This window comes from Neofelis nebulosa, chromosome 7 (genome assembly GCF_028018385.1).
Source record: "Neofelis nebulosa isolate mNeoNeb1 chromosome 7, mNeoNeb1.pri, whole genome shotgun sequence".
NCBI lineage: Eukaryota > Metazoa > Chordata > Mammalia > Carnivora > Felidae > Neofelis > Neofelis nebulosa.
In genome coordinates, this window is record NC_080788.1 from 4,513,193 (window position 1) to 4,534,070 (window position 20,878).

A 20,878-nucleotide genomic window follows, 5' to 3' on the forward strand; every position below is an offset into this window, starting at 1 on the left:
AGTCGGAAGGTCTAAGGATCATGCCCGAGTACCTGTGCACAGGTTATACCCAAAGGCACATTTTATTACATGAAAGATCGTGGGGCTCCCCGGTTCAAACATCTTTCTTACGAAGGCTTTATACATTTGAACCTCAAAATCCCAAGTTTTAAAACACCAATTTCTATACAAACTTTGATGCAGTAAGAGTGTATGTAAGTCTCTTAGGTGAAGAAATTGATCAAAAACAAATGGTGTTTAAAAAGAGAGGTCTCTTAGGACAAATTTTAGAAAAGAGACAGATATGTTGGGAAATGAACCGTTACTTTGGTAGTCAATTAATTAAAAAAAAAACGATCACAGCGTTATTTGAAAACTAATACGAAATGTTCTGTAAATTGCGCATCTACAGAACTTCTGAAGCTGTGTCCTATCAACATTTAATTTCTAGGCATAAGTATGAGTTCCTGCACAACGGGACGACTCCAGATATAAGAATAACTGTCTCCCCGAGGAAGATCGGCATTCTGCTAGACTATGAAAATTCAAAATTGTCATTTTTCAATGCGGACATTTCTCAGCATCTGTACACGTTTAGTTGTCAGCTTCACCAATTTGTGCATCCCTGTTTTTCTTTGGAAAAGCCTGGGTGTCTGAAGATACATAATGGCATTTCAATGCCAAAGCACGTCACTTTCTACTAGACCATTCTGATGCCAGCTCCCTCTCTTCTGTACCCACCCCTCCAAGCCGGCCACCCCTCAGCTGGTTGAACTTGGCGTTCAAGCACAGGTTTCTAGCCCTGCGCACTGCCGCCGGTATGATGTTAGGTTAGTCATTACCAGGCGCGGCTGTAAAATGAGGGCTCAGACAAAATGAACTCCAGGCCTTTCAGGTGGTCAAACTGTATCGGTCTGTTTGTTTATACGCAGAGTATCTGAAAGTCCAAGGCCTACAGAGCTTGGGGGCAGGGGCAAGGGAGGGAAGAGATACATAAGTACTAGTGGCCGCGGCACACCGGGGACATCTCGCGAGTCAGCCGGGAACAGACTCCAGAAGGCAAGAGGCTGTCCACAGAGAACCAGGGAAGCCACGCGCCTTCTGTTTTCCGGGGAGTTAATGGCACTGTGATTCGGTTTCTGGCACTGAGCACGCTGTCACACCTGTTCCCCTCGTTCACAGAACTCACCCCACTCAAACTTTGAAATGACCTCTACCGTGCGCTCTTCCATGAAGGCAGGGACAGTGTCTGTCTTGTTCATCATTCGGTCCCTAAGGACTAACATGTAACAAACGGTACACACCAAATACTGAATAAATTAGTATCTTCCTCATCCAACCACCGTTGTCGGGCTCTCTGCTCTCCGTGTGAGGGATGGTGGGGCTCTTTCCAAACTAGAGCAAAGGACGTACGGCAGGGAGATGGACAAAACCTGGAGGGGAGGCAGTCTGAAGGAACAGAAGGGCACCTGCGGCTTGATGGCAAGACTGGGCAAAATGGAACGCTCTACTACGCACCTCACGTCCCGCAGCGGCCTACACATAAACATGGCACTTTCAGCGCATCGGGAGAGGGAGCGGGGGCTAAAGCGGGAAAAAACAGAGAACATTAGTCACAACTGATTCTAGAACTGTCCTGTCACGTGGAGAGAACCAGACTGGAAATCAAAAGACCGAGGTTTGATTGCTCCTCTGTAGCTACTCTGCAAGGAGTCACATGATCTTCCAGAGTTCCCGTGTCCCTTTAAACAAAGAAAAAATAGCACTAGCCTCAATAGACGAGACTAGACTAGACTCAACAGACTGGGAGATTTAATGACGAACACGGGAGCGCACGATATAGAACGTATGGCAAATGCGTGGCAGCTTCGGGAGAGAGAACCTCGCCCGCCAAAGGCTAAAGCTGAGCACCGGTGTGCAAAGCGGCCCCTGGGCCAGCAGCTCTGGGGCCTCCTGCCTCTCTGCTGTCATGCCCTCCTGTGCCCACAGCACCAGCCCCGCGGGCTGCCTTCCTGGTTCTCCGCTCGGCTCTCCAGCTGCCACCTAAAGCTCTGCACACTGCGTCTTCGAGCTTGGACGTGTGGGTGCAGAGTAGGGGACCCTGCCTGTGAAGCAGTTCTCAGACCGTTTTGTTCCGCCCGGCAGATGCCCCTCTGCACAGATACGCCCCATATCTCATCACTCATGGTTTCGTGGGAACTGCAAATCCTGTGATCTAAAACTTTAGTGTTTTCCAGCACAAAGTCTGATGCGATGAACGCCTCTCAAGTCGCCTGTCTCAAAACCCTGCCTGTTCATACACATGGCAGCTCAGATTCCTGAATTAACAACTTGACAGTCTTACTACCCTGAGATAAGGAAGGGACGGCCAGTGTAAACAGAGATGGTTCAAGTTACAAACAGAATATACATGTGTGCATATTCAAAACCAAGCTTAGCCACTGCAACAGAAACTACCAAGCAGGAGGTAGGCTATCACGGATACGGCAAATTTGAATTCAGCACTCTAAAGGCTTTATGGAATATTTCACATGTAACCTGAACGTGGATAAAACGATTAAAAACTCGACACCTGTAAGGTTTGAGTAAAAGTTTTATTGATCAAGAAAAAAAACATCTAGAATTTGTGTTGACATATAAAATTCACTTACTTTAAAATGAGGCAGATGACCAACTTAAAGCATCACAGTTCTTCAGCATAGTGAAGTTTTGTTTAAACATGGTTCTTCTAGGAGAAGAAAAAATAAGTCTAGAACAGAACCAAACGAAATATTTTTTTTTTCTGTAAAATATTCCAGTTCCTAAATTACCATGAATAATCTGCTGAAACCAAATTTCAACGGGGGCAGGATTTACCTCAAGGCCATGTTCAGCTGCAACCTGCTGATATATCTGTTAAAAAACAAAACAAAAAACAAAACGGATTTTTAAAAAGTCAGAATATCGTAGCCACAATCCCTGACACTGCAGATAAAACAAAAGATACCAATCTGTTCTTTTCCTAGCTTTACCTATATTACTTTCTAACTCTTGAGTAGGTTATTAACATAAGTTTTGGCTTCCCTCAACAAAGGGGAGACTACGTAAAATAAGCACAGAATCTTAGTGTAAACTAACATGGGCTTAGTAATTCAGAATAATCAGAATTTAAGGCACCCTTAGATGGGACTGGAAAGTTGGTCAGAGACACTGGTTTCTGATAAAATGAAATTGCCTTTTATTTGGAAAAGTGCATTTAATGGACTTCCTGCTGATTCAGACAATGATATGCAATCATTGCTTGTACATACCCAATAAAATCTTTCCGAAGCACAAGCGTGGTGACCAGTATAAAGCAGACTGATTGCATGGGCAATGAGGCCTTTTCCTTAATGCTTCTCATCCTCTCAATATTTGTCAGAATCATAACCTTACACGGCTCACACTGGCAGCTGCCCGCAGCACAATTCACCATGACATGGCATTCTGTAAATGAGATCCACTCGTCTCTGTCCAAGGAGGCTTAGCTACCAGAGAACCTGCTGGACCCTCCGAAGGCTGCACTACGGGAAAGGTCCCGTCCTCCGCTTTCCTGAACAACTTCTCCAATTTCCAACCACCTTCCTATCAGTTAGCACAGGAAGAGTCTTGTGGGTTCACTGCCTTTTCCCACCCTTTCTAATCTCTCAATTTACTGTTCCTATTTTCCACAGCAAGACCACACTATGCGTATAAATGCTGTTGGTAGATAAGTAGGTCTTGAATTTGTTTTGTAAACAAGACCTGTTCTATCTACCTTTTCATTTAGGAGGCTAACAGCAGAGTCGGCTTGACTTCAAGGACTCTATTTTCTTAGTCTCCAGAAGACCAAGTCCAGCCTTTGAAACACTGTCCTCTAGCACGCCAAGACACGAAAGGAATGCTAGTTGATTACTTTTAGATAACCAACTACTTTTCGAGTGTTCAGAGACTGGAACGCTAACGTACACGTGCTTCACTGCAATCCATGGTTAAGGAATCTAAATGCAAGATGAGAGTTCAGGATTTGCGAAGAAGATTCCGGCCAGTCAGCACCTTCTCCGTCAGCAAGTCTCCTAGAAGGAGCGTGATGATGAGCTGGGCACGATGGATGCCCCGACTTAGTAATTACTTTAGAGCTGCCAGTGCACAGGCGCTAGTTCTTGGCACGCCTGTCGCGTCTTCCACTTCACTGCTTGTCTTCTGCTAGTCCCAGTCCCAGAAAAAAATTAAGCCCGATTCACCGATTGATTGCTTTTTCGTCATTCTCCCCAGACTTTGACAGAATCAGCTTTTTCTGCCTAGTTCCACCTTCATCGGATCCTAGTGGAATTAAACTATCATTGATTTGAATTACAATTCAGCTACCCAGCTTGCAGGTCAAACAACATGCGGTCACTCAGTTATAGCCAACAAAAATGCTTTTGTAGTATGAACTTGGGTTCTCATTTTGCTGCCTCCCCCATGCTCATTCCTAGGCCTAGAGGTGGGCTTAAGAGAGGCCCCTAAATTCGAAAAGACTGGATTAGAGACAAGAATATAATCCATTCACTGGGAAAGCAATCAATCAACAAAATTGAGGTTTCCCAGCTGTGCATTTTAACAAAGCAGGAACGCAGTTTTTAGAGATGGATTTCCTGAGTACAATCATTATTTCTTGGTAAACCTGTCCTATTGCTCTGCCACTCAGAAAGATGCCTCCCCTCTGACTTCTTTTCTATCCTCGACATCCATCTAATTAAGGGGAAGAAGGACAGGGAGAGAGAAGGAAAACAAGAGGAGCACTATCCTCAGAAGGACAGACCTCTGAAGAAAGGCAGAAGACACCTGACCCTGTCTTCTGTGTAATTCACAATTTGTAAACAAGCCACAGATCACAGATCCCTAGGTACCTGGAATGGACCTACCCTTTCTTGTCCTCCTAATGCCTGTATAGCTCAAAAGTCACTTCCCGGAAGCACTTAATTCCCGCCCCTCCCCAGCCGAGTTAAGTTGCACACACTCACCTCTTCTTGAATACTTAAGTGGCACACTGACCATTGACCTGTATCTGCTCCACTTAACTGTATGCAAACCAAAGGGAGGAACTGTATCTTCATAATCTCTGATCAGATCATGGAAGCAAAGGCATTCTGCTTTCAAACGCTCACATCCCTGAAAAGAGATAAGATCGAATTGTCGTCCAAATTAAAAGAAAATTTCTTCATCAGAAAGCAAAGCACTTTCATGGGGCGCCCGAGTGGCTCGGTCGGTTAAGCGTCTGACTTTGGTTTCAGCTCAGGTCACGATCTCACTCACGGTTGGGCTCCACACTCGCATGGAACCTGCTTAGGATTCTCTCTCTCTCTCCCTCCTTCTGCCCCTCCTGCTGACCCTCTTGCTCTCGTGCTCACTCGCTCTCTCCCTCAAAAGAAAAAAAAAGCAAAGCACTTTCAAATTGTGTGTTGAGTGGGGAGAGGGAGATAAAAAATAGCGAGTGATTCTCAGCCTTTCTTCTGTCCCCAAACACTTGAGAGATCTACCAAAGAACCCTGTTAGTAACAGTGACTTCTAACTTGGGAGGAGTGGGAGGGGTTTATGGGAATCTGAGGAAGATGTATGTGGTTTAGCATGTTTCCTTCCTATCCCTGCAAGAGATCTTTAACACATTTAATATTTATTATAGTTTTGATGATTCTCGAGAGAGCCCAAAGTGTACAACATACATATTTTAAATGTTCTCAAACATCAATCTGGTTTATATGTTTGGAGGCTGATGAGTGGAAGTTACCCCTTGGCCCTGATAGCACGTCACACCATGACTTTCTGATGGTCTTAGAATCTAGGACTTTCATGGAGGAAATCATATGCTGTAAAGGTAATGACAAACTCAGGTGATACCTGAGAAGAAGACCACAGGTGATACCTTCTCAAATGTCAAGTGTCTTAAAAAAGTCATTTTATGGGAGAGGCTTCCTCACCCCACCCCCCAAAATTTTACCCAAATTTCCATATCAGATGTAGGGGAAAATACTACATATATGGAGGTGCCTGTTGTTCTTGAAATCTCATCCTTTCCTAAACAGTTTATAGAATTTTCAGAGCCTAGGCTTCATTATTTTAAATCAAAAAAATATGTTCCCAGCCCTTCAAAGAACCTCAAGCCAATCTCCCCCAAATAACCATATATAACTACCTACCAAGGATTTCTGTAAAGTATAAGGCATTTTAAACACCTACTCATGGAGCAATAATAATGAATTCAATAGTGGGTCCGTTTCTGTGCAGTTACTAATCCACTGAAAAGTCTCGAGTTCTAGAAGTGAGAGAAGGGAGATGTGTAGCCTGCTGTGGTCACTGATGGAAGCAGGAGTTAAATGGTCAAGAGGAGTGAGTGAAACAGAAACTGCCTACAGGGGCGCCTGCGTGCCTCAGTAGGTTGAGCCACCGACTTGGGCTCAGGTTACGATCTCACCGGCTGGTGAGTTCAAACCCGGTGTCAGCCTCTGTGTTGACAGCTCGGAGTTGGGAGCCTGTTTAGGATTCTGTGTCTTTGTGTCTCTGCCCCTCCCCCACTCACACTCTCTCAAGAACATTAAAAAAATTTTAATAAAAAATAAAATGTAAATAAATGACACATTTCTAATTCCTGACTTTCAGCCTGTCTCTTCTCACTATGCTTCCATTAAAAACTGAACCGTGGGGGATGACCCAGATGGTTGTCCCTCCTCCGACACCCAATGACTTGGCTGGCAGATTCAGGAAGCTTGAAAATCACCCGCCTGTGTATATGTTTTCAAATTAATGCAACAGGTGCTGCTGCCTCAAGCAGGAGTCACCGATTCAGAGGGCCTGGTTATGCACAGGCCCCGGAGTCACATCCCTTAAGGGACCACTTATGTTAAATTCACCTCCTGAATTATTTTTCCTTAAACATTACTTCTCCCTTCCACATATATTCCCCACCGCACCTCCGTGAACTACCAGGCTTGTTTTTTTAGACGCGGTCGAAAAAGCTGAGCAAGAGTTAGGTATGAGACGTATATGTGGTTGGGTGACGAGGACCCTCGCGACAGATACGCCGACCTCTCACCTCTACTCCGGTTCCCCGCCATACTCCCCGAAACCCGACACGCCAGCCAGCCTGCCCACTAGGACGATATCGTCGCCCGCCCCGCGGGTGGCCCGAGATCAGCCTTGCTCTACGCCACAACCGCACCCGACCCTCCCGGATGCGACCCCGGCAGCAACTGCACTCTCCTTCCGGCGGGAAAGAGCTCCTTCCGGTTTCCGGGTGTGGGGAGGAAGTCCCTCCCCCCATGCAACAGCGTAACATAGCGGGACGCGCCCGCGGAGGTGAGGCGGCGGCGCGGAGCGGGGCCGGAGGGGCTCCTGGGCCGGAGGTGGCAGTTGCTGGGTTCCCGGCCGTGGAGGGTGGGGAGAGGACTGGGCTGTTCGGCGGGGTCTGGAGAGCGGCTCGGAGACTCCCGTCTCGAGAACTGCCTTCCTCCCTGGTCGCTCTCCGGGGGATCGAGGCTCTTCCCTCTCCGGCTGCCGCGTGTTTCATTTAGTTCCTGGCTTCCGTTCGTCTGCGTAGCCGCTTGTCTTACAGTCACGGTGCTTACTTACCACTTACGAGCATTGGCTGTTGGTCGTCTCCCAGCAGGAGCTCATAAGGTCTGGCAGTTCCTGACTGCTGCTGCCGGAAGCCCACTCGTGGAAGGATTTGAGTACCTACATAGTTCTCGGCTGGACTAGGGACATAGCGCTGTTGGGGTTAGGAAGATAAATTAGAAATTTAAATTGCCCTTGCTTTAGTTTCCTAGGGCTGTGATAACCAAGTATCGCCAATTGGGTGGCTTAAAACAACGCGTTTATTATCTTACAGTTCTGGAACCAGAAAGTCCGAAATGAAGGTGTCAGCAGGATCACGCTTCCTCTGAAACTCTGGGTAAAATACTTCCTTGGCTTTTCCTAGTTTCCGGTGCTGTGCACCCATCCTAGGAGTTCTTTGACTTGTAGCTGCATCTTTTGGATCTCTTGAAGTTTCTCCTATGGTGTTTTTCTCTGTGTATCTGTGTTTCTTCTTAAAAGGACACAGCCTTCTTGGACAAAGGGCCTACCTTACTCCTGATCTTAACTAATTACATTTACAATAACTATTGCCAGATAAAGTCACATTCTAAGGTTCTGGGAAGGTCGTGAATTGGGGGAGGGGGGCGTGACACTGACCAACATAGTATAGCTGTCAGAGAGCTTAAGGAGTTGGCAAGCCAAAAGCTGACAGTAATTTGCTGCAGCACATGTGAACTCAGACATAGTTCAACTGGATCTGAGAACTTTTCGTGGGTATTTGAACTATTCCCTTGATAGGTGGGTAGGATTTGGATGTGCCATTGTAGATCATATATAGCATTCTAAGCAAACAAAAATCACAGGAAAGCACAGGTTGAAATGTAAAATAGGTTAAAGTTGGAAGGATTTTGGGGCGCCCCGGGGGGCTCAGTCGGTTGAGCGTCCGACTTCAGCTCAGGTCACATTCTCATGGCTAGGCTCATGAGTTCGAGCCCCAATTCGGGCCCTGTGGTGACAGCTCAGAGCCTGGAGCCTGCTTCCGATTCTGTGCCTCCCTCTCTCTCTGCCCTTCCCCCGCTCGTGCTCTGTCTCTCTCTCTCTTTCAAAAATAAACATTTAAAAATTTTTAAAAATAAAGTAGGAAGGATCTTGAACGTTTGGAGTCTGTTCTGTATGTAAAATGAGCAGTATATCAAAGTGTTTTGGCAGAGGAGTTGTGCTTGAAGATTAATTAGCAACTGGAGTCAAACCTACTTTGTGTTACTTAGTCCATTTTAAGAAGTCTTAAATCCTGGGGCACCTGGGTGGCTCAGTCGGTTAAGTGTCTGACTTCAGCTCAGGTCATGATCTTGAGGTTTGTGAGTTTGAGCCCCACATCAGGCTCTGCTGACAGCTCAGAGCCTGGAGCCTGTTTCAGATTCTGTGTCTCCCTCTCAAAAATAAGTAAACATTAAAAAGGAGAAAAAGAAGTCTTAAATACTATTCTCTGAGCATATCCTGTGCTTTTTCATCCTGGTCTTTGCTCATGCTGGCCCTTATTCCTGGAGTGCTTCCATTAAGGAGAGTTGTTCAGCTCATAATGTTAGCATCCCCTTAATACCAAAACCTGACAAAGATAGCACCAGAAGAAAAAACTGCCCAACTCCCATCAATACAAAGCCCTAAAATAAAATAGTAGCAAATTCAGTCATGCCCTCCATCTGGAATGAAAGATTTTATCCCAGGAATGATTTAACGTTAGAAAACCTGTTGCTATATAAATCACTGTATTAATAGTTTATATGAGGTTAAATCTGTATGATCTATATGATCATCTCGAGCGGTAAAGTGTTTTTTGCAAATACTCAAAACCTACTTTGATTTCAAAGAAAACATTTAGCAAAATAGGAGGGGTGCCTGGGTGGCTCAGTCAGTTAAGCGTCTGACTCTTGATTTCCACTCAGGTCATGATCTCATGATTGTGAGATTGAGGCCTATGTCAGCCTCTGTGCTGGAGCCTGCTTAAGATTCTTCCTCTCTTTGCCCCTGCCTGCTCGTTTTCTCTCTCCCTCTCTCCTTCCCTCTCTCCCCCACCTCCCAAAAATAAATAAATAAAACACTTAGCAAAATGGGAATAGACAAACAGCAACTTGATAAAAGGCACTTAAATCTATGGTAAATGTCATACTTAAATGATAAAACAATAGAAGCATTCTCTTTAAACTCAGGAAAAAATGGAATATTTACTTTCACTTCTAATATTCAACATGGTGCTAACTTTCTAGCTAAAGTAATAAAACAGGGAACAGACAAAAATGTTAGGAAAGGAAGAAGTGAAAATATTATTTTTGGATAATGTAATTTTGTTTCTGGAAAATGGAAAAGAATGAAATTGCAAAATTATTAGAATTAAAAGGTTCAGCAAAGTGACTAAATGAATACAGAAACTTAAATTTTTTTGTATATCAGTTATAAAATGGGGGGGGGGGAAGAACCCAATATGAATACACTGCACAAAAGAGACTTCTTTATGAGAAATATGAAATATTATTAAAAGACATTAAGGGCAAGTAAATGGACATTTCATGTTCCAGTATGGAAAATTCAGTGCTTTAAATATATCAGTTTATCATAAATTAAAAGGTTTTGGTACAGTACCTGCTAAAATACTGATAGAATCTCCAAGTAACTCTTTTTGATCAAGTATATTATTCTTTTGATACACTGTTGGGTGCCATTTATTGATATATAGAATGTATCTTTTATTAGTGAGACTGACACAAAGGGGAGCTTTTTTGGTACTGTATTAATCAGATGTTGATATTTAAAATTATACTAGATCCCTTAAAATAACTTTAGGGAGCATTTTATATTTTACTACGTTCTGAAATAATTTAAGTGGCTTTGGAATTATCTGCTCTTTTAAGACTGAGTAGAGAAATCAATTGCAAAATCCTATTATATGATGTAGTTTTACATGGTAGAATTTATATATAATGTGTCCACTCTCTTCTGTGATCATTTAAAAAGTCAACTTTTGGGGCGCCTGGATGGCGCAGTCGGTTAAGCGTCCGACTTCAGCCAGGTCACGATCTCGCGGTCCGTGAGTTCGAGCCCCGCGTCGGGCTCTGGGCTGATGGCTCGGAGCCTGGAGCCTGTTTACGATTCTGTGTCTCCCTCTCTCTCTACCCCTCCCCCGTTCATGCTCTGTCTCTCTCTGTCCCAAAAATAAATAAAAAACGTTGAAAAAAAAAAATTTTTTTTTTAAATAAATAAAAAGTCAACTTTTTGGGTTGCTTGGGTGGCTCAGTTGGTTGAGCGTCCGACTTGATTTGGGCTCAGGTCATGATCCCAAGGTCATGGGAACGAGCCCCATGTCAGGCTCTGTGTTGAGCGTGGAGCCTGCTTAAGATTCTCCCTCTCCCTCTGCCCCTCTCCCCAACTTGGGCATGTGCTCTCTCTCTTTCTCTAAAAATTAAAAATTAAAAAAAATTAAAATTCACCTTTTCTATGGGGGAGGGATCAACCTTAATTTGTATTTTGCTTGAAGTCCTCCATTTTCAACAGATTTTCCAAATTAGTTGTCATTGTATTGTGCATAGAATTCTCTTGTGATTCTTACAGTCTGCTCTGCACATGAGGTTATTTTCTCATTCCTAACCTTACATATTTTTGTTTTCTTTTTTCTTGAACCAGGCTTGCAAGAGGATTTGTCTCTTTTTGAATGCTTTTCAACTCTTACTTACTGTCTTCTGTTTTCCAGTTTAAGTTTTTGTCACAGTTCCTCTTCCTATTCTCTTCTTCTTTTTCCATTTCTTAATATTAGTCTAAGAGCCTTTATTTTTTTAAGTTCTCTCATTTTTATTCTTTCATTTTTGGTGAAGACATTTTAAGGCTATAAATTTGCCTCTAAATACAACTTGTTCCATAGTTTTTGGTATAAAGTGTTCTCTTTTTCATTGCTTTTTACATATGTTGTCATTTTTTTCTTTGACCTAAGTTATCCAGGATTGGATGTCATTTTTTCAAATACTTAAGCTTTTCAATCCATTTCTTTCTTCAGTTTTATTGAGAGATAATTGACATACATCACTGGGTAAGTTCAAGTGCACAGCATGATGGTGGTCATGTTTGGATTATTTTCCAGTTTTGTGGTGACCAGAGAATTAGATTCGGTATGTTTTAGTTAAGATTTTCTTGGGGCGCCTGGGTGGCGCAGTCGGTTAAGCGTCCGACTTCAGCCAGGTCACGATCTCGCGGTCTGTGAGTTCGAGCCCCGCGTCAGGCTCTGGGCTGATGGCTCGGAGCCTGGAGCCTGTTTCCGATTCTGTGTCTCCCTCTCTCTCTGCCCCTCCCCCGTTCATGCTTTGTCTCTCTCTGTCCCAAAAATAAATAAAAAACGTTGAAAAAAAAAATTAAAAAAAAAAAAAAAAAAGATTTTCTTCTTTGGAAAGTACATAATCAATGATTACACATTTCATGGGTGTTAAAATATGTATATTTTCTACTTAGAATTAAAAGGTTCTATGCTATAAATAAGTATGTACATAAATAAATAAAAGTTCTATGCCGGGGTTGCCTGGGTGGCTCACTCAGTTAAGCATCTGACTTGGGCTCAGGTCATGATCTTGTGGTCTGTGAGTTCGAGCCCCCTCTTGGGCTCTGTGCTGGGAGCTCAGAGCCTGGAACCTGCTTCGGATTCTGTGTCTCCCTCTCTCTCTGCCTCTTCCCTGCTTGTGCTCTGTTTCTCTCTCTCAAAAAGAAATAAACGTGAAAAAAAAAATTTTTTTTTTTTTTTTTTAAGTTCTATGACTCTGTTTCATCAGGTTTACTGGTTTTAGTATTCAGGTTTATTGATTTTAGAATTTAGTTCTCTGATACATTTCCTAGGTCAGTCTAATTCTAGAAGAGGTGTGATTAAGATTTCCACCTTAAATGTATTTTAAACAATCTTTTTTGCATTTCTGGAAGATCTTCTTTATGTATGTAACAGTACGTCACTGGTTCATACAGGACTGTGTCCTGTCTTTGTAAATAATGCCTTCTATAAGATCCTTTTTATCCTGTTTAATGCTTTCAACTTATGTCTGACCAGTATCCCTTTATCTGATTTTTTTGTTTTTTAGTTTGAGAGAGAGAGCAAGTGGGGGGGGCTACGCAGAGAGGGAGAGAGAATCTTAAGCAGGCTCCACACCGTGGAGCCTAGCACAGGGCTTGATCCCATGACCCTGGGATCATGACCTGAGCCAAAATCAAGAGTGCTCAACCGATGCTCAACCGACTGAGCCACCCAAGTGCCCCTCCCCGTATCTGATGTTAATGTTACCATTCCTTCTTTTGTTTGCTTCTGTCTGGTAAACTCATAGCTCACCTCTATATTTTAAATCTGTTTGTTTTTAGTAAAAGAAAAAATTGTACATGTAACAAATGATCAATCTGGGTTAGTTTTTCACCTGGAAAGCCTAGCAGTAGCCATGCAGAAGCCAGCTGTTGTGCTCAGAGGATCTGCAGGTGCATGGAGGCTTAGAGCTTGTACAGTTTTGTTTCAAAAGGAGACTGAATGTTACGTTGATGTCAAACAGTGGTTCACCATAACATGATAGCGCTGTTGTCAAATACTAATTTTATTCGAGGAAATCACAAGCGGATTTGCGGGAAGTCGTGGATTATTGGACTTTGCCTTAGTAAAGATTATTTTCCTTCCATAAGTATTTCAGGTGTCCTGGGAAAGGTTCTGAGGTTACTAAAACCCAGGCCCGCTATCTCCTTGCTTTCCCTTTCTCCCCTGCCAGAAATCAGCCTGCCTCTTCACATCCTGCCGCTGGGCTGCCCGCCTATAGTTCTGAGTTACCAGAAGCTAATACGGTCTGAGGCCCAGCTGGGGCTTTTGCGGTGCAGGGGAGGAGGTTGTTACTTGTACTGGAAGCCTGGAGGCGAGAGGGTGAGCACGGGAGGGCTTGAGAACAGGAGGCAGAACATCTCCATTCATGTTAGTCTCTGGTCCTCCCAGTGATAGCCGGCTGGGACTTCCGGGACCAAAAGCGCATGGGCCCTCTTCACAGCTTCCCTCCGTTTCCCACGGAAGAGGCTGTAGGTTCGGACCAGGGCCGCTTCCCTCCCTCCCGCGGCTCTTCTTTCTACGTCCTGCCTCCGTCGGGAATCACGTGGTCCGGTTTGAGTTCCTGTGATCCACCTCCCTTCCGTCCTCTGTAGCTCAGAGACTTGGAGGGGTGAGAGAAACCTTGGCATCAGGCTTGGAAGACTTGCTTTGTGGAGAACAAAGCGGAAACGCAGAATTACCTCTACCCCGTGACTGCGTGAGCTTTGTGGAAAGTGTTCCCATAATTCGTTACCTGTAAACTTGAATCAGTGTTTGTTTGATTTCTCTCAGTGCTGAGTAGAATCTGAGAACAGGAGTGACACCCGGATGAGTAAAGGTGGTGCAGACGGGGCGCCCGGGTGGCTGGCCGGTTAAGCGTCCGACTCCTGGTTTCGGCTCAGGTCACGATCTCACAGTTGAGGAGTTCAAGCCCTGCGTGGGGCTCTGCGCTGATACCACTGAGCCTGCTTGGGACTCTCTGCCTCCCCTGCCCCTCCCCCACTTGCACGCCTCTGTCTCTCTCTCAGTAAATAAATAAACTTTTAAAACATTAATGAAAAGAAGAGCAGCTTTCCCGTGTGAGAAATACTGGGGATGATGCCCGGATGCTTGGTGTGTGACAGTGTTTTTCAATTGAATTTCAGATACTTGTGTAAACGTGGGGGCGTGAGGGAGACGAGAACAGAGCCCATTTTGACAGCAGGTGCTGCCAGTGCGTGGGAAGAGCACTCAGGCAAGTGACTTAAGTGCCGCGTCCTTGTTGCAGTGATGCTGAAGACGTGCGACTCCCGGCAAGCCGCCCCCACCCTCCCCTCACCAGAGAGGCAGCCTCTGCCTCGCCTGGGATTTCAGTGTCGCACCCGCTGTCTACGCTGCTTCTACACACACCCTTCCCTCCTTCACCCTGTCGGAGGGTAGTGGTCTTCTCTCCATCCGAGGCTAGTTTTTCCTTCCGTGCTCAGATCTGCTCCTCGCCCTCGCTTCCTCATTGGGCTTTGTTTCCTCACCTGATACTTATTTTCTTGTCCTCCGAGCCCCATCCAAAGAATATTTCTCTCTAGATTTCTTTTAGGCATTCAAAGTGACTAATCCCTCCTTTAAAAAAAAATTATTGAGGGGGGCGCCTGGGTGGCTCGGTCGGTTGAGCGTCGGACTTCGGCTCAGGTCATGATCTCACGGTTGGTGGGTTCGAGCCCCACGTCAGGCTCTGTGCTGACAGCTCGGAGCCTGGAGCTACTTTGGATTGTGTGTCTCCCTCTGTCTCTGCTCCTCTTCCACTCATGCTCTGTCTCTCTCAAAGGTAAACATTTTTAAAAAATTTTTTAAAAACTCTCAAAGATAAACATTTTTAAAAAATTAAAAAAAATCTCTCTCTCCCTCTGCCTCTCTCCCCTACTTGCACTCTCCTCTCTCTTTCTAAAATAATAATAATAAAAAATGCTAAAAACAAAAAAAGGCCCATCAAGAGTTGATTCAAATATGCTCTTCATGGAGCAAAATACTAGGCATTCATTTAAAGTGACATGAATCTATTTTTGGCATCAATAACTTGCCAAGATGACTTAAAAAAAAAAGTTACAGGGGTGCCTGGGTGGCTCAGTCAGTTAAGCATCTGACTCTGTTTTCAGCTCAGGTCATGATCTCCTGGTTCATGAGATCAAGCCCCACATCAGGCTCTGTACTGCCAGTGTGGAGCCTGCTTGGGATTCTCTCTCCCTCTACCCCTTCCCTGCTTGCGTACTCATACACACACATGCTCTCTCTTGAAATAAGCATTAAAAATAAATAAGTTACAAAGCAACGAGTTATGAAAGTATAGGTATATATGTGACCGAGAGAAGAGCCCAATTATAACACTGGTTAATTCTGACAAGTAATATCCAAGGCTCTTTGTTTCTGTCTCTTTAAAAATCTCTGTGTTTTCTCAACTTTTAAAAAAATAGTATGTTTTACCTACCAGAATATATATAAATTGATCCGTGAAGCAATATCACGACTGCCCTTATACATAAACTTTTGCGTACATCTTGACGTTTTCAAGTACCCACGTTTACTTGGTGAGGAGAACACATACGAGACGCTTTAAACATGTATTTTCAGATTTCCTCTCTGGAAGGAATGCAGATAAATATTCACCAGCAGTATTTGACCATGCTGGTTCCCTAGGCTCTCACTGGACCCTGGGAGTGATAGATACATCACTCGTCGTTTCCTGCTTGGCCAGTTTGACAGGTCATCACTTCTGGTTGCTTTCTGTGATGTGTGTCTCATCTGATTGGCATTCAGAGAGTCACCCCTTTCACACTGGTGTTTGTAAACTCCTCAGAGTTGTGCTTTCCTCTTAGTCTCTGTTGTCTGCATTTTGGGCAGGGGGGGGGGCGGGGGGATCTGGTTTCTTTTTTTTTTTTAATTTATTTTAATCTTTATTTATTTTTGAGAGAGACAGAGACAGGGTGCAAGTGGGAGAAGAACAGAGAGAGAGGAAGACACAGAATCCGATGCAGGCTCCAGGCTCAGAGCTGTCAGCACAGAGTCTGACACAGGGCTCGAACTCAAGAACCTCGGGTTTATGAAGTCGGACGCTTAACTGACTGAGCCACCCAGGCGCCCCTGTCTGGTTTATTTTCTTATGAGTAGTTATCAAAAGAATCATTTTGATATTTGGAGCCCTTCTGTACCCAGTTCAAAAGTGTGATAACTAAAATAGTAAATTCCTGAATTCACTTGTTCAGATCTCAAAATCATTTTTCCTCTAGTTAAGGCAGAACAGGAAGAGAATTAGGAGTTTGACCTTTACTGTTAGGCTGCCTGGGCGAAAATCTTAGCGCTACGACAGCGTACCAGCTGTGACCCTAGTCTAGCTAAAGAACTACGCCCGGTTCCCTCACCTGCATGTGACACAGTGCTGGCACAGAACGAGCTCTCGAATTATGTTTGTTACTGCAATCATTACTGTTATAAGAAGGGACACTCTTGAGTAGGTACAATGGACTGAAATGTGCCCTCTCCTCCAAAAATGTGTATGTTGTTTGTGTGCTTGCTTGAAATGTTTTATTTTATTATTTAAAAAAAAAATTTTTTTTAGCCTTTATTTTTGAAACAGAGCATGTACAGGGGAGGGTCAGACAGAGAGGGAGACACAGAATCTGAAACAGGCTCCAGGCTCTGAGCTGTCAGCACAGAGCCCGAAGCGGGGCTCGAACTCACGAACCTTGAGATCATAACCCAAGCTGCGGTCCAGTGCTTAACCAACTCAGCCACCCAGGTGCTCTGGGAGATAGCTGGTTTAAATGAGGTCAGGAGAGAGAGGACCTTATGAAGGGATTAGTGCCTTTATGAGAAAAGACACCAGAGGTCTCTTCTCCGCAACCTTGTGAGGAGACAGGAAGGAAGCTGTCTGCAAACCCAGAGGAGAGTCCAGCAAAACTCAGTGATGCTGGCCCTCTGATCTTACAACTCGCAGCCTCTAGAACCATAAGAATTAAGTGTCTGTCGTTTGAGCCAGCAGTTCAGTGGTATTTTGTTAGAGCGGCCTGAGCTGATTAAAACATACAGTTTTGGGGGCGCCTGGGTGGCGCAGTCGGTTAAGCGCCCGACTTCAGCCAGGTCACGATCTCGCGGTCCGTGAGTTCGAGCCCCGCGTCGGGCTCTGGGCCGACGGCTCGGAGCCTGGAGCCTGTTTCCGATTCTGTGTCTCCCTCTCTCTCTGCCCCTCCCCCGTTCATGCTCTGTCTCTCTCTGTCCCAAAAATAAATAAAAAACGTTGAAAAAAAAAATTTTTTTTTTAAAAACATACAGTTTTGTAGGGTGCCTGGGTGGCTCGGTCGATAAGCATCCGACTTGAGCTCAGGTCATGATCTCACTGTTTGTGGGTCGGAGCCCCGTGTCGGGCTCTGTGCTGCCAGCTCGGAGCCTGGCGCCCGCTTCGGATTCTGTGTCTCCCTCCCTCTCTGCTCCTTTGCTGCTAGTGCTCTTGCTCTGTCTCTTCTCTCAAAAATATAAGTAAACATTCAAAAAAGAGAAGTACAGAATTTCCTAAATCATAAAATCATCTTTCAAAAAAAATGGAAAAAAAAAACCAAAAACCCCATGCAGTTTTGTTATCACTGAGCGGGCAGCCCGGAGTTGTAGGTGGGAAATAAAAGGAGTAATGATGGTAGAGCACGAGGTGCGTTTGGAATGCAGGCGACGTGCAGAACACACAGTGACTGACCTCCACGCTTCTCTTGTGCCTGTGTTTGCCTTCTAGACTGTTCCTCGTTGGAAAACAGCAGTGAACTAGCGTTTTCCCAAGGAGCAAGAACTTGATCCACCTGAATTTGACTGCCAATTTTGTGGAATGTTACGGAATGAAGCTCCGGTGAGGCTTTGAGTCATTTTGACTATGAAATGCAGGATACGATGCAGACCGTGTTCTGCAGCGTTCCATCTAGGTGGCGTTTAGAATGTAGGGATTCTGTTAATGGATGAGAAAGCTGGAGTCCGTATCTATTTAGAAAAGGTTCAGTTCTGAATGGCGCGTTTTTTCTAGCGGAGTTTTGAATAAGTCTTCTTGTTTTCTTTTAACATTTATTCATTTTTGAGAGTAAGAGACAGAGCATGAGCAGGGGAGGGGCAGAGCGAGAGAGGGAGACACAGAATCGGAAGCAGGCTCCCGGCTCTGAGCCGTCAGCCCAGAGCCCGATGCGGGGCTCGAACTCATGGACCGTGAGATCGTGACCTGAGCTGAAGTTGGAGGCTTAACCGACTGAGCCACCCAGGCACCCCTGAATAAGTCTTGTCATCATTCTAATACTAGTTTTTCTTCCACCAAATTCCCCGATTCTTTTTTTTTTTTTTAATTAAATTTTTTTTTAATGTTTTTATTTATTTTTGAGACAGAGAGAGACAGAGCATGGGCAGGGGAGGGGCAGAGAGAGAGGGAGAGACAGAATGCGAAGCAGGCTCCAGGCTCTGAGCTGTCAGCACAGAGCCCGACGCAGGGCCCAGACTGGACTGTGAGATCATGACCTGAGCTGAAGTCGGACGCTTAACCGACTGAGCCACCCAGGCGCCCCACAGTCCCCCTGATTCTTGAGAGTTTTCTTATTGTGTAAAAGTGCTTCCTTTTTGGTTAGTAAATCAGTATTAGGGTATTATGAGAAAAATTAAAATGTTTCAACCCACAACTTCCTTAGATTAATACCAACTATTTTAAGGTTTATTTGTTCTGTATGTGAACAATTTCATACGCTTGTTTATTAATATTATTTCAGTGACTCATTTTAATATTTCTGTGTAAAATATCCATATAATCTATAAAGCCACATTGTCTCCAAAAGAGTGTTGGTAATATGCAATATGTGTGGCCAGTGGGCGCCAGTCTGACCATTCAAACCAGGGCCCAGGAGAGGATCTGGTCTGTCCACCAAAGTTTAAGGTCCAGCCTTCGTTTTTAGGCTAATAAGCTCAAGGTTTACAGTTATTAGAGGGGATTTTATTTTGAGAGATTGATTGTAATTAAACAATTTGGCAAGACAGGTGTAAAAATTCTAGACTATAAATGAATGTAAATAGAAGGGAGAGGAGATTTGAAATATTTTAATTTTCTTATTAAAGTCATTTTCCTCTGGAAGCAAAACCTCCTGGGAACTTTGGGGTGACTAGATGATCATTTACTTAGGGGGAGAGTTTGATGATTTTAAACATAGGCCATAAAACTGCAACATACAAACACATGTAATAAAGACTGTTGATCAGAGACTCTTGGGGTCTCTTCCCCCCCCCCCCCCCCCCCCCCACCGCTGCCTGAGATGTTCACCAGGATTCTTCACTACTTCCTGGACTGATTGTTTTGCCCACAGTGGTAATGAGCTGGGAACTTACTAGGAGATACACTAGAGTACAGACTATAGCCTGGAAGTTTTACAAGTGTGAACTTAGCAGGTGTGAAGTCTTTCTTCCCAAGAATATCTCCAAGAGGGGCAGACTAAGAGCGGCAGACAAAGTGGCAACAGGATTAATAGCAAAGGGTAACTGAAGGACAGGACCTAGAACCAGTGTGCTGGTTGATGCAGAATGACCAGGTTCACTACAGCCATCGCTCAACTAAACCTACATGCAAACAAAAGCTGGAGGACTGTTCCTGGAAGAAACGTGAGTGAGCTGCTTGAGGAGGGCCCCAGCTTGCAGCGAAGGAAAGCCCTTCTCACTTGGGCATTTGGAAGCCTCCTCCTTCCTGCTCTCTGCCCGTGTACCCGTAAGTGAAGTCTCCCATTTGATAGTCCTCTATGAGTGCGTACCTCACGTTGTCCTTCCCATTCCTCGAGGAGGCCCGCTGGAGAATTCTGGAGAATTTGAACTCCCAGTGGCAGAAGAGACTCAGCCAGCCACCCAGAAGCCGGGTCCTTTGTTTTTATGTAATTTCTTTTAAATGTTCAACTGAGATTTACTACACCTGAAGAAAACCAGTGGCAGGTAAGAAAAAGACCTTATTGAGCAAAGAGCCGGCCCAAGAGAGTAAGTGAAAAACTTTAGTTAGTATCTACAGAAAGATTTGAAGATACTGCACCAAAAATCAAGAATAGGTTAATGGAAAAGGAATAATGAAAAAGAGTGGTTAGAAATTTAAGATGATTGTCAAAATAAACATTTACTAGTACTGGAATAAAAAATACAGTTTTCCCAAAAAGATAATTAGAAAAAAGATAAGACGTTAGTCTATAAATCACCAAATAACTGAAAGAATTTAAGAAGGAAAAAATCGGCAAAAAATGGAGGAAAAGAAATCATAGAAGGATGATAGTTTGGATAATTAGAGATACACATCTTTTTTACTGAAAAGTTGCTAAGCGTAGTGAATTTAAGCATAGTCTGTCTGTCTCTCTCTCACACACACTGCAAATCCTTGCAAGATTTTGGAATACTAAAGATAATAGCCTGAAAGCATCCAGAGGAGGAAAACAGAAGTTACCTAAGAAGGAGTGAGAATCAGACTGGCATCTGTTTTCTGGTCAGCAGAAATGTGTGCTAGAAAATACTGCAGCAGACGTTCAAAGTCCAGACAGAAAGGGTTTTTGATACAGAATTCGACACCCAAACAATTAAGTAGAAAATTGAAAAAGGTATCTCAGATATGTAAAAATTCACATTTACTTCACATCTACATCTTTGTTCAATTACTTAGTATACTTTGGAGAGAATAAGACATCTAGTAAAAAGGACTCCACCCTAGGAATGCAGTGGAAAAAAATCCTAGGATATCAGCTATGTAGCAAGCCTGAAAAATAA

The 20,878-nt window shown here is 44.2% G+C and overlaps 1 protein-coding gene, 2 long non-coding RNA genes and 1 other non-coding gene across 11 annotated transcripts in view; 2 read left to right on the forward strand and 2 right to left on the reverse strand.

Annotated features, from left to right (window-relative positions):
• Window positions 1-1,316, forward strand: part of FSD2 (fibronectin type III and SPRY domain containing 2) — a 40,462-nt gene extending 39,146 nt beyond the window's left edge. For both annotated transcript variants that reach the window (XM_058736447.1, XM_058736448.1), the window contains one exon: window positions 431-1,316. In XM_058736447.1, the coding sequence (XP_058592430.1) occupies window positions 431-683 (253 nt within the window). In that variant the 3' untranslated portion in view covers window positions 684-1,316. The remainder of the gene's footprint in view (window positions 1-430) is intronic.
• LOC131515969 (uncharacterized) lies at window positions 87-7,216 on the reverse strand. Of its 3 annotated transcripts, none has more exons than XR_009263780.1 (3): window positions 7,049-7,180; window positions 2,631-5,130; window positions 87-1,563 (listed from the first exon to the last, which is right to left on the reverse strand). It is a non-coding gene; the product is annotated as an uncharacterized LOC131515969 (long non-coding RNA). The 3 variants fall into 3 exon arrangements; XR_009263779.1 differs by lacking the exon at window positions 87-1,563 and having other exon boundaries at window positions 2,555-2,871; window positions 4,983-5,130; window positions 7,049-7,216; XR_009263778.1 differs by lacking the exon at window positions 87-1,563 and having other exon boundaries at window positions 2,555-5,130.
• On the reverse strand, window positions 3,695-3,821 carry LOC131518518 (small Cajal body-specific RNA 15). The gene has a single exon (XR_009265188.1). It is a non-coding gene; the product is annotated as a small Cajal body-specific RNA 15 (non-coding RNA).
• Window positions 7,214-20,878, forward strand: part of LOC131515968 (uncharacterized) — a 34,199-nt gene continuing 20,534 nt past the window's right edge. For 2 of the 5 annotated variants that reach the window (XR_009263774.1, XR_009263772.1), the window contains exons 1-2: window positions 7,214-7,311; window positions 7,844-7,906. This is a non-coding gene — a long non-coding RNA (uncharacterized LOC131515968). Of the gene's footprint in view, window positions 7,359-7,396; window positions 7,633-7,843; window positions 7,907-20,878 lie in introns of those variants that run through there. The other 3 variants (XR_009263777.1, XR_009263775.1, XR_009263776.1) reach the window with 3 other exon arrangements.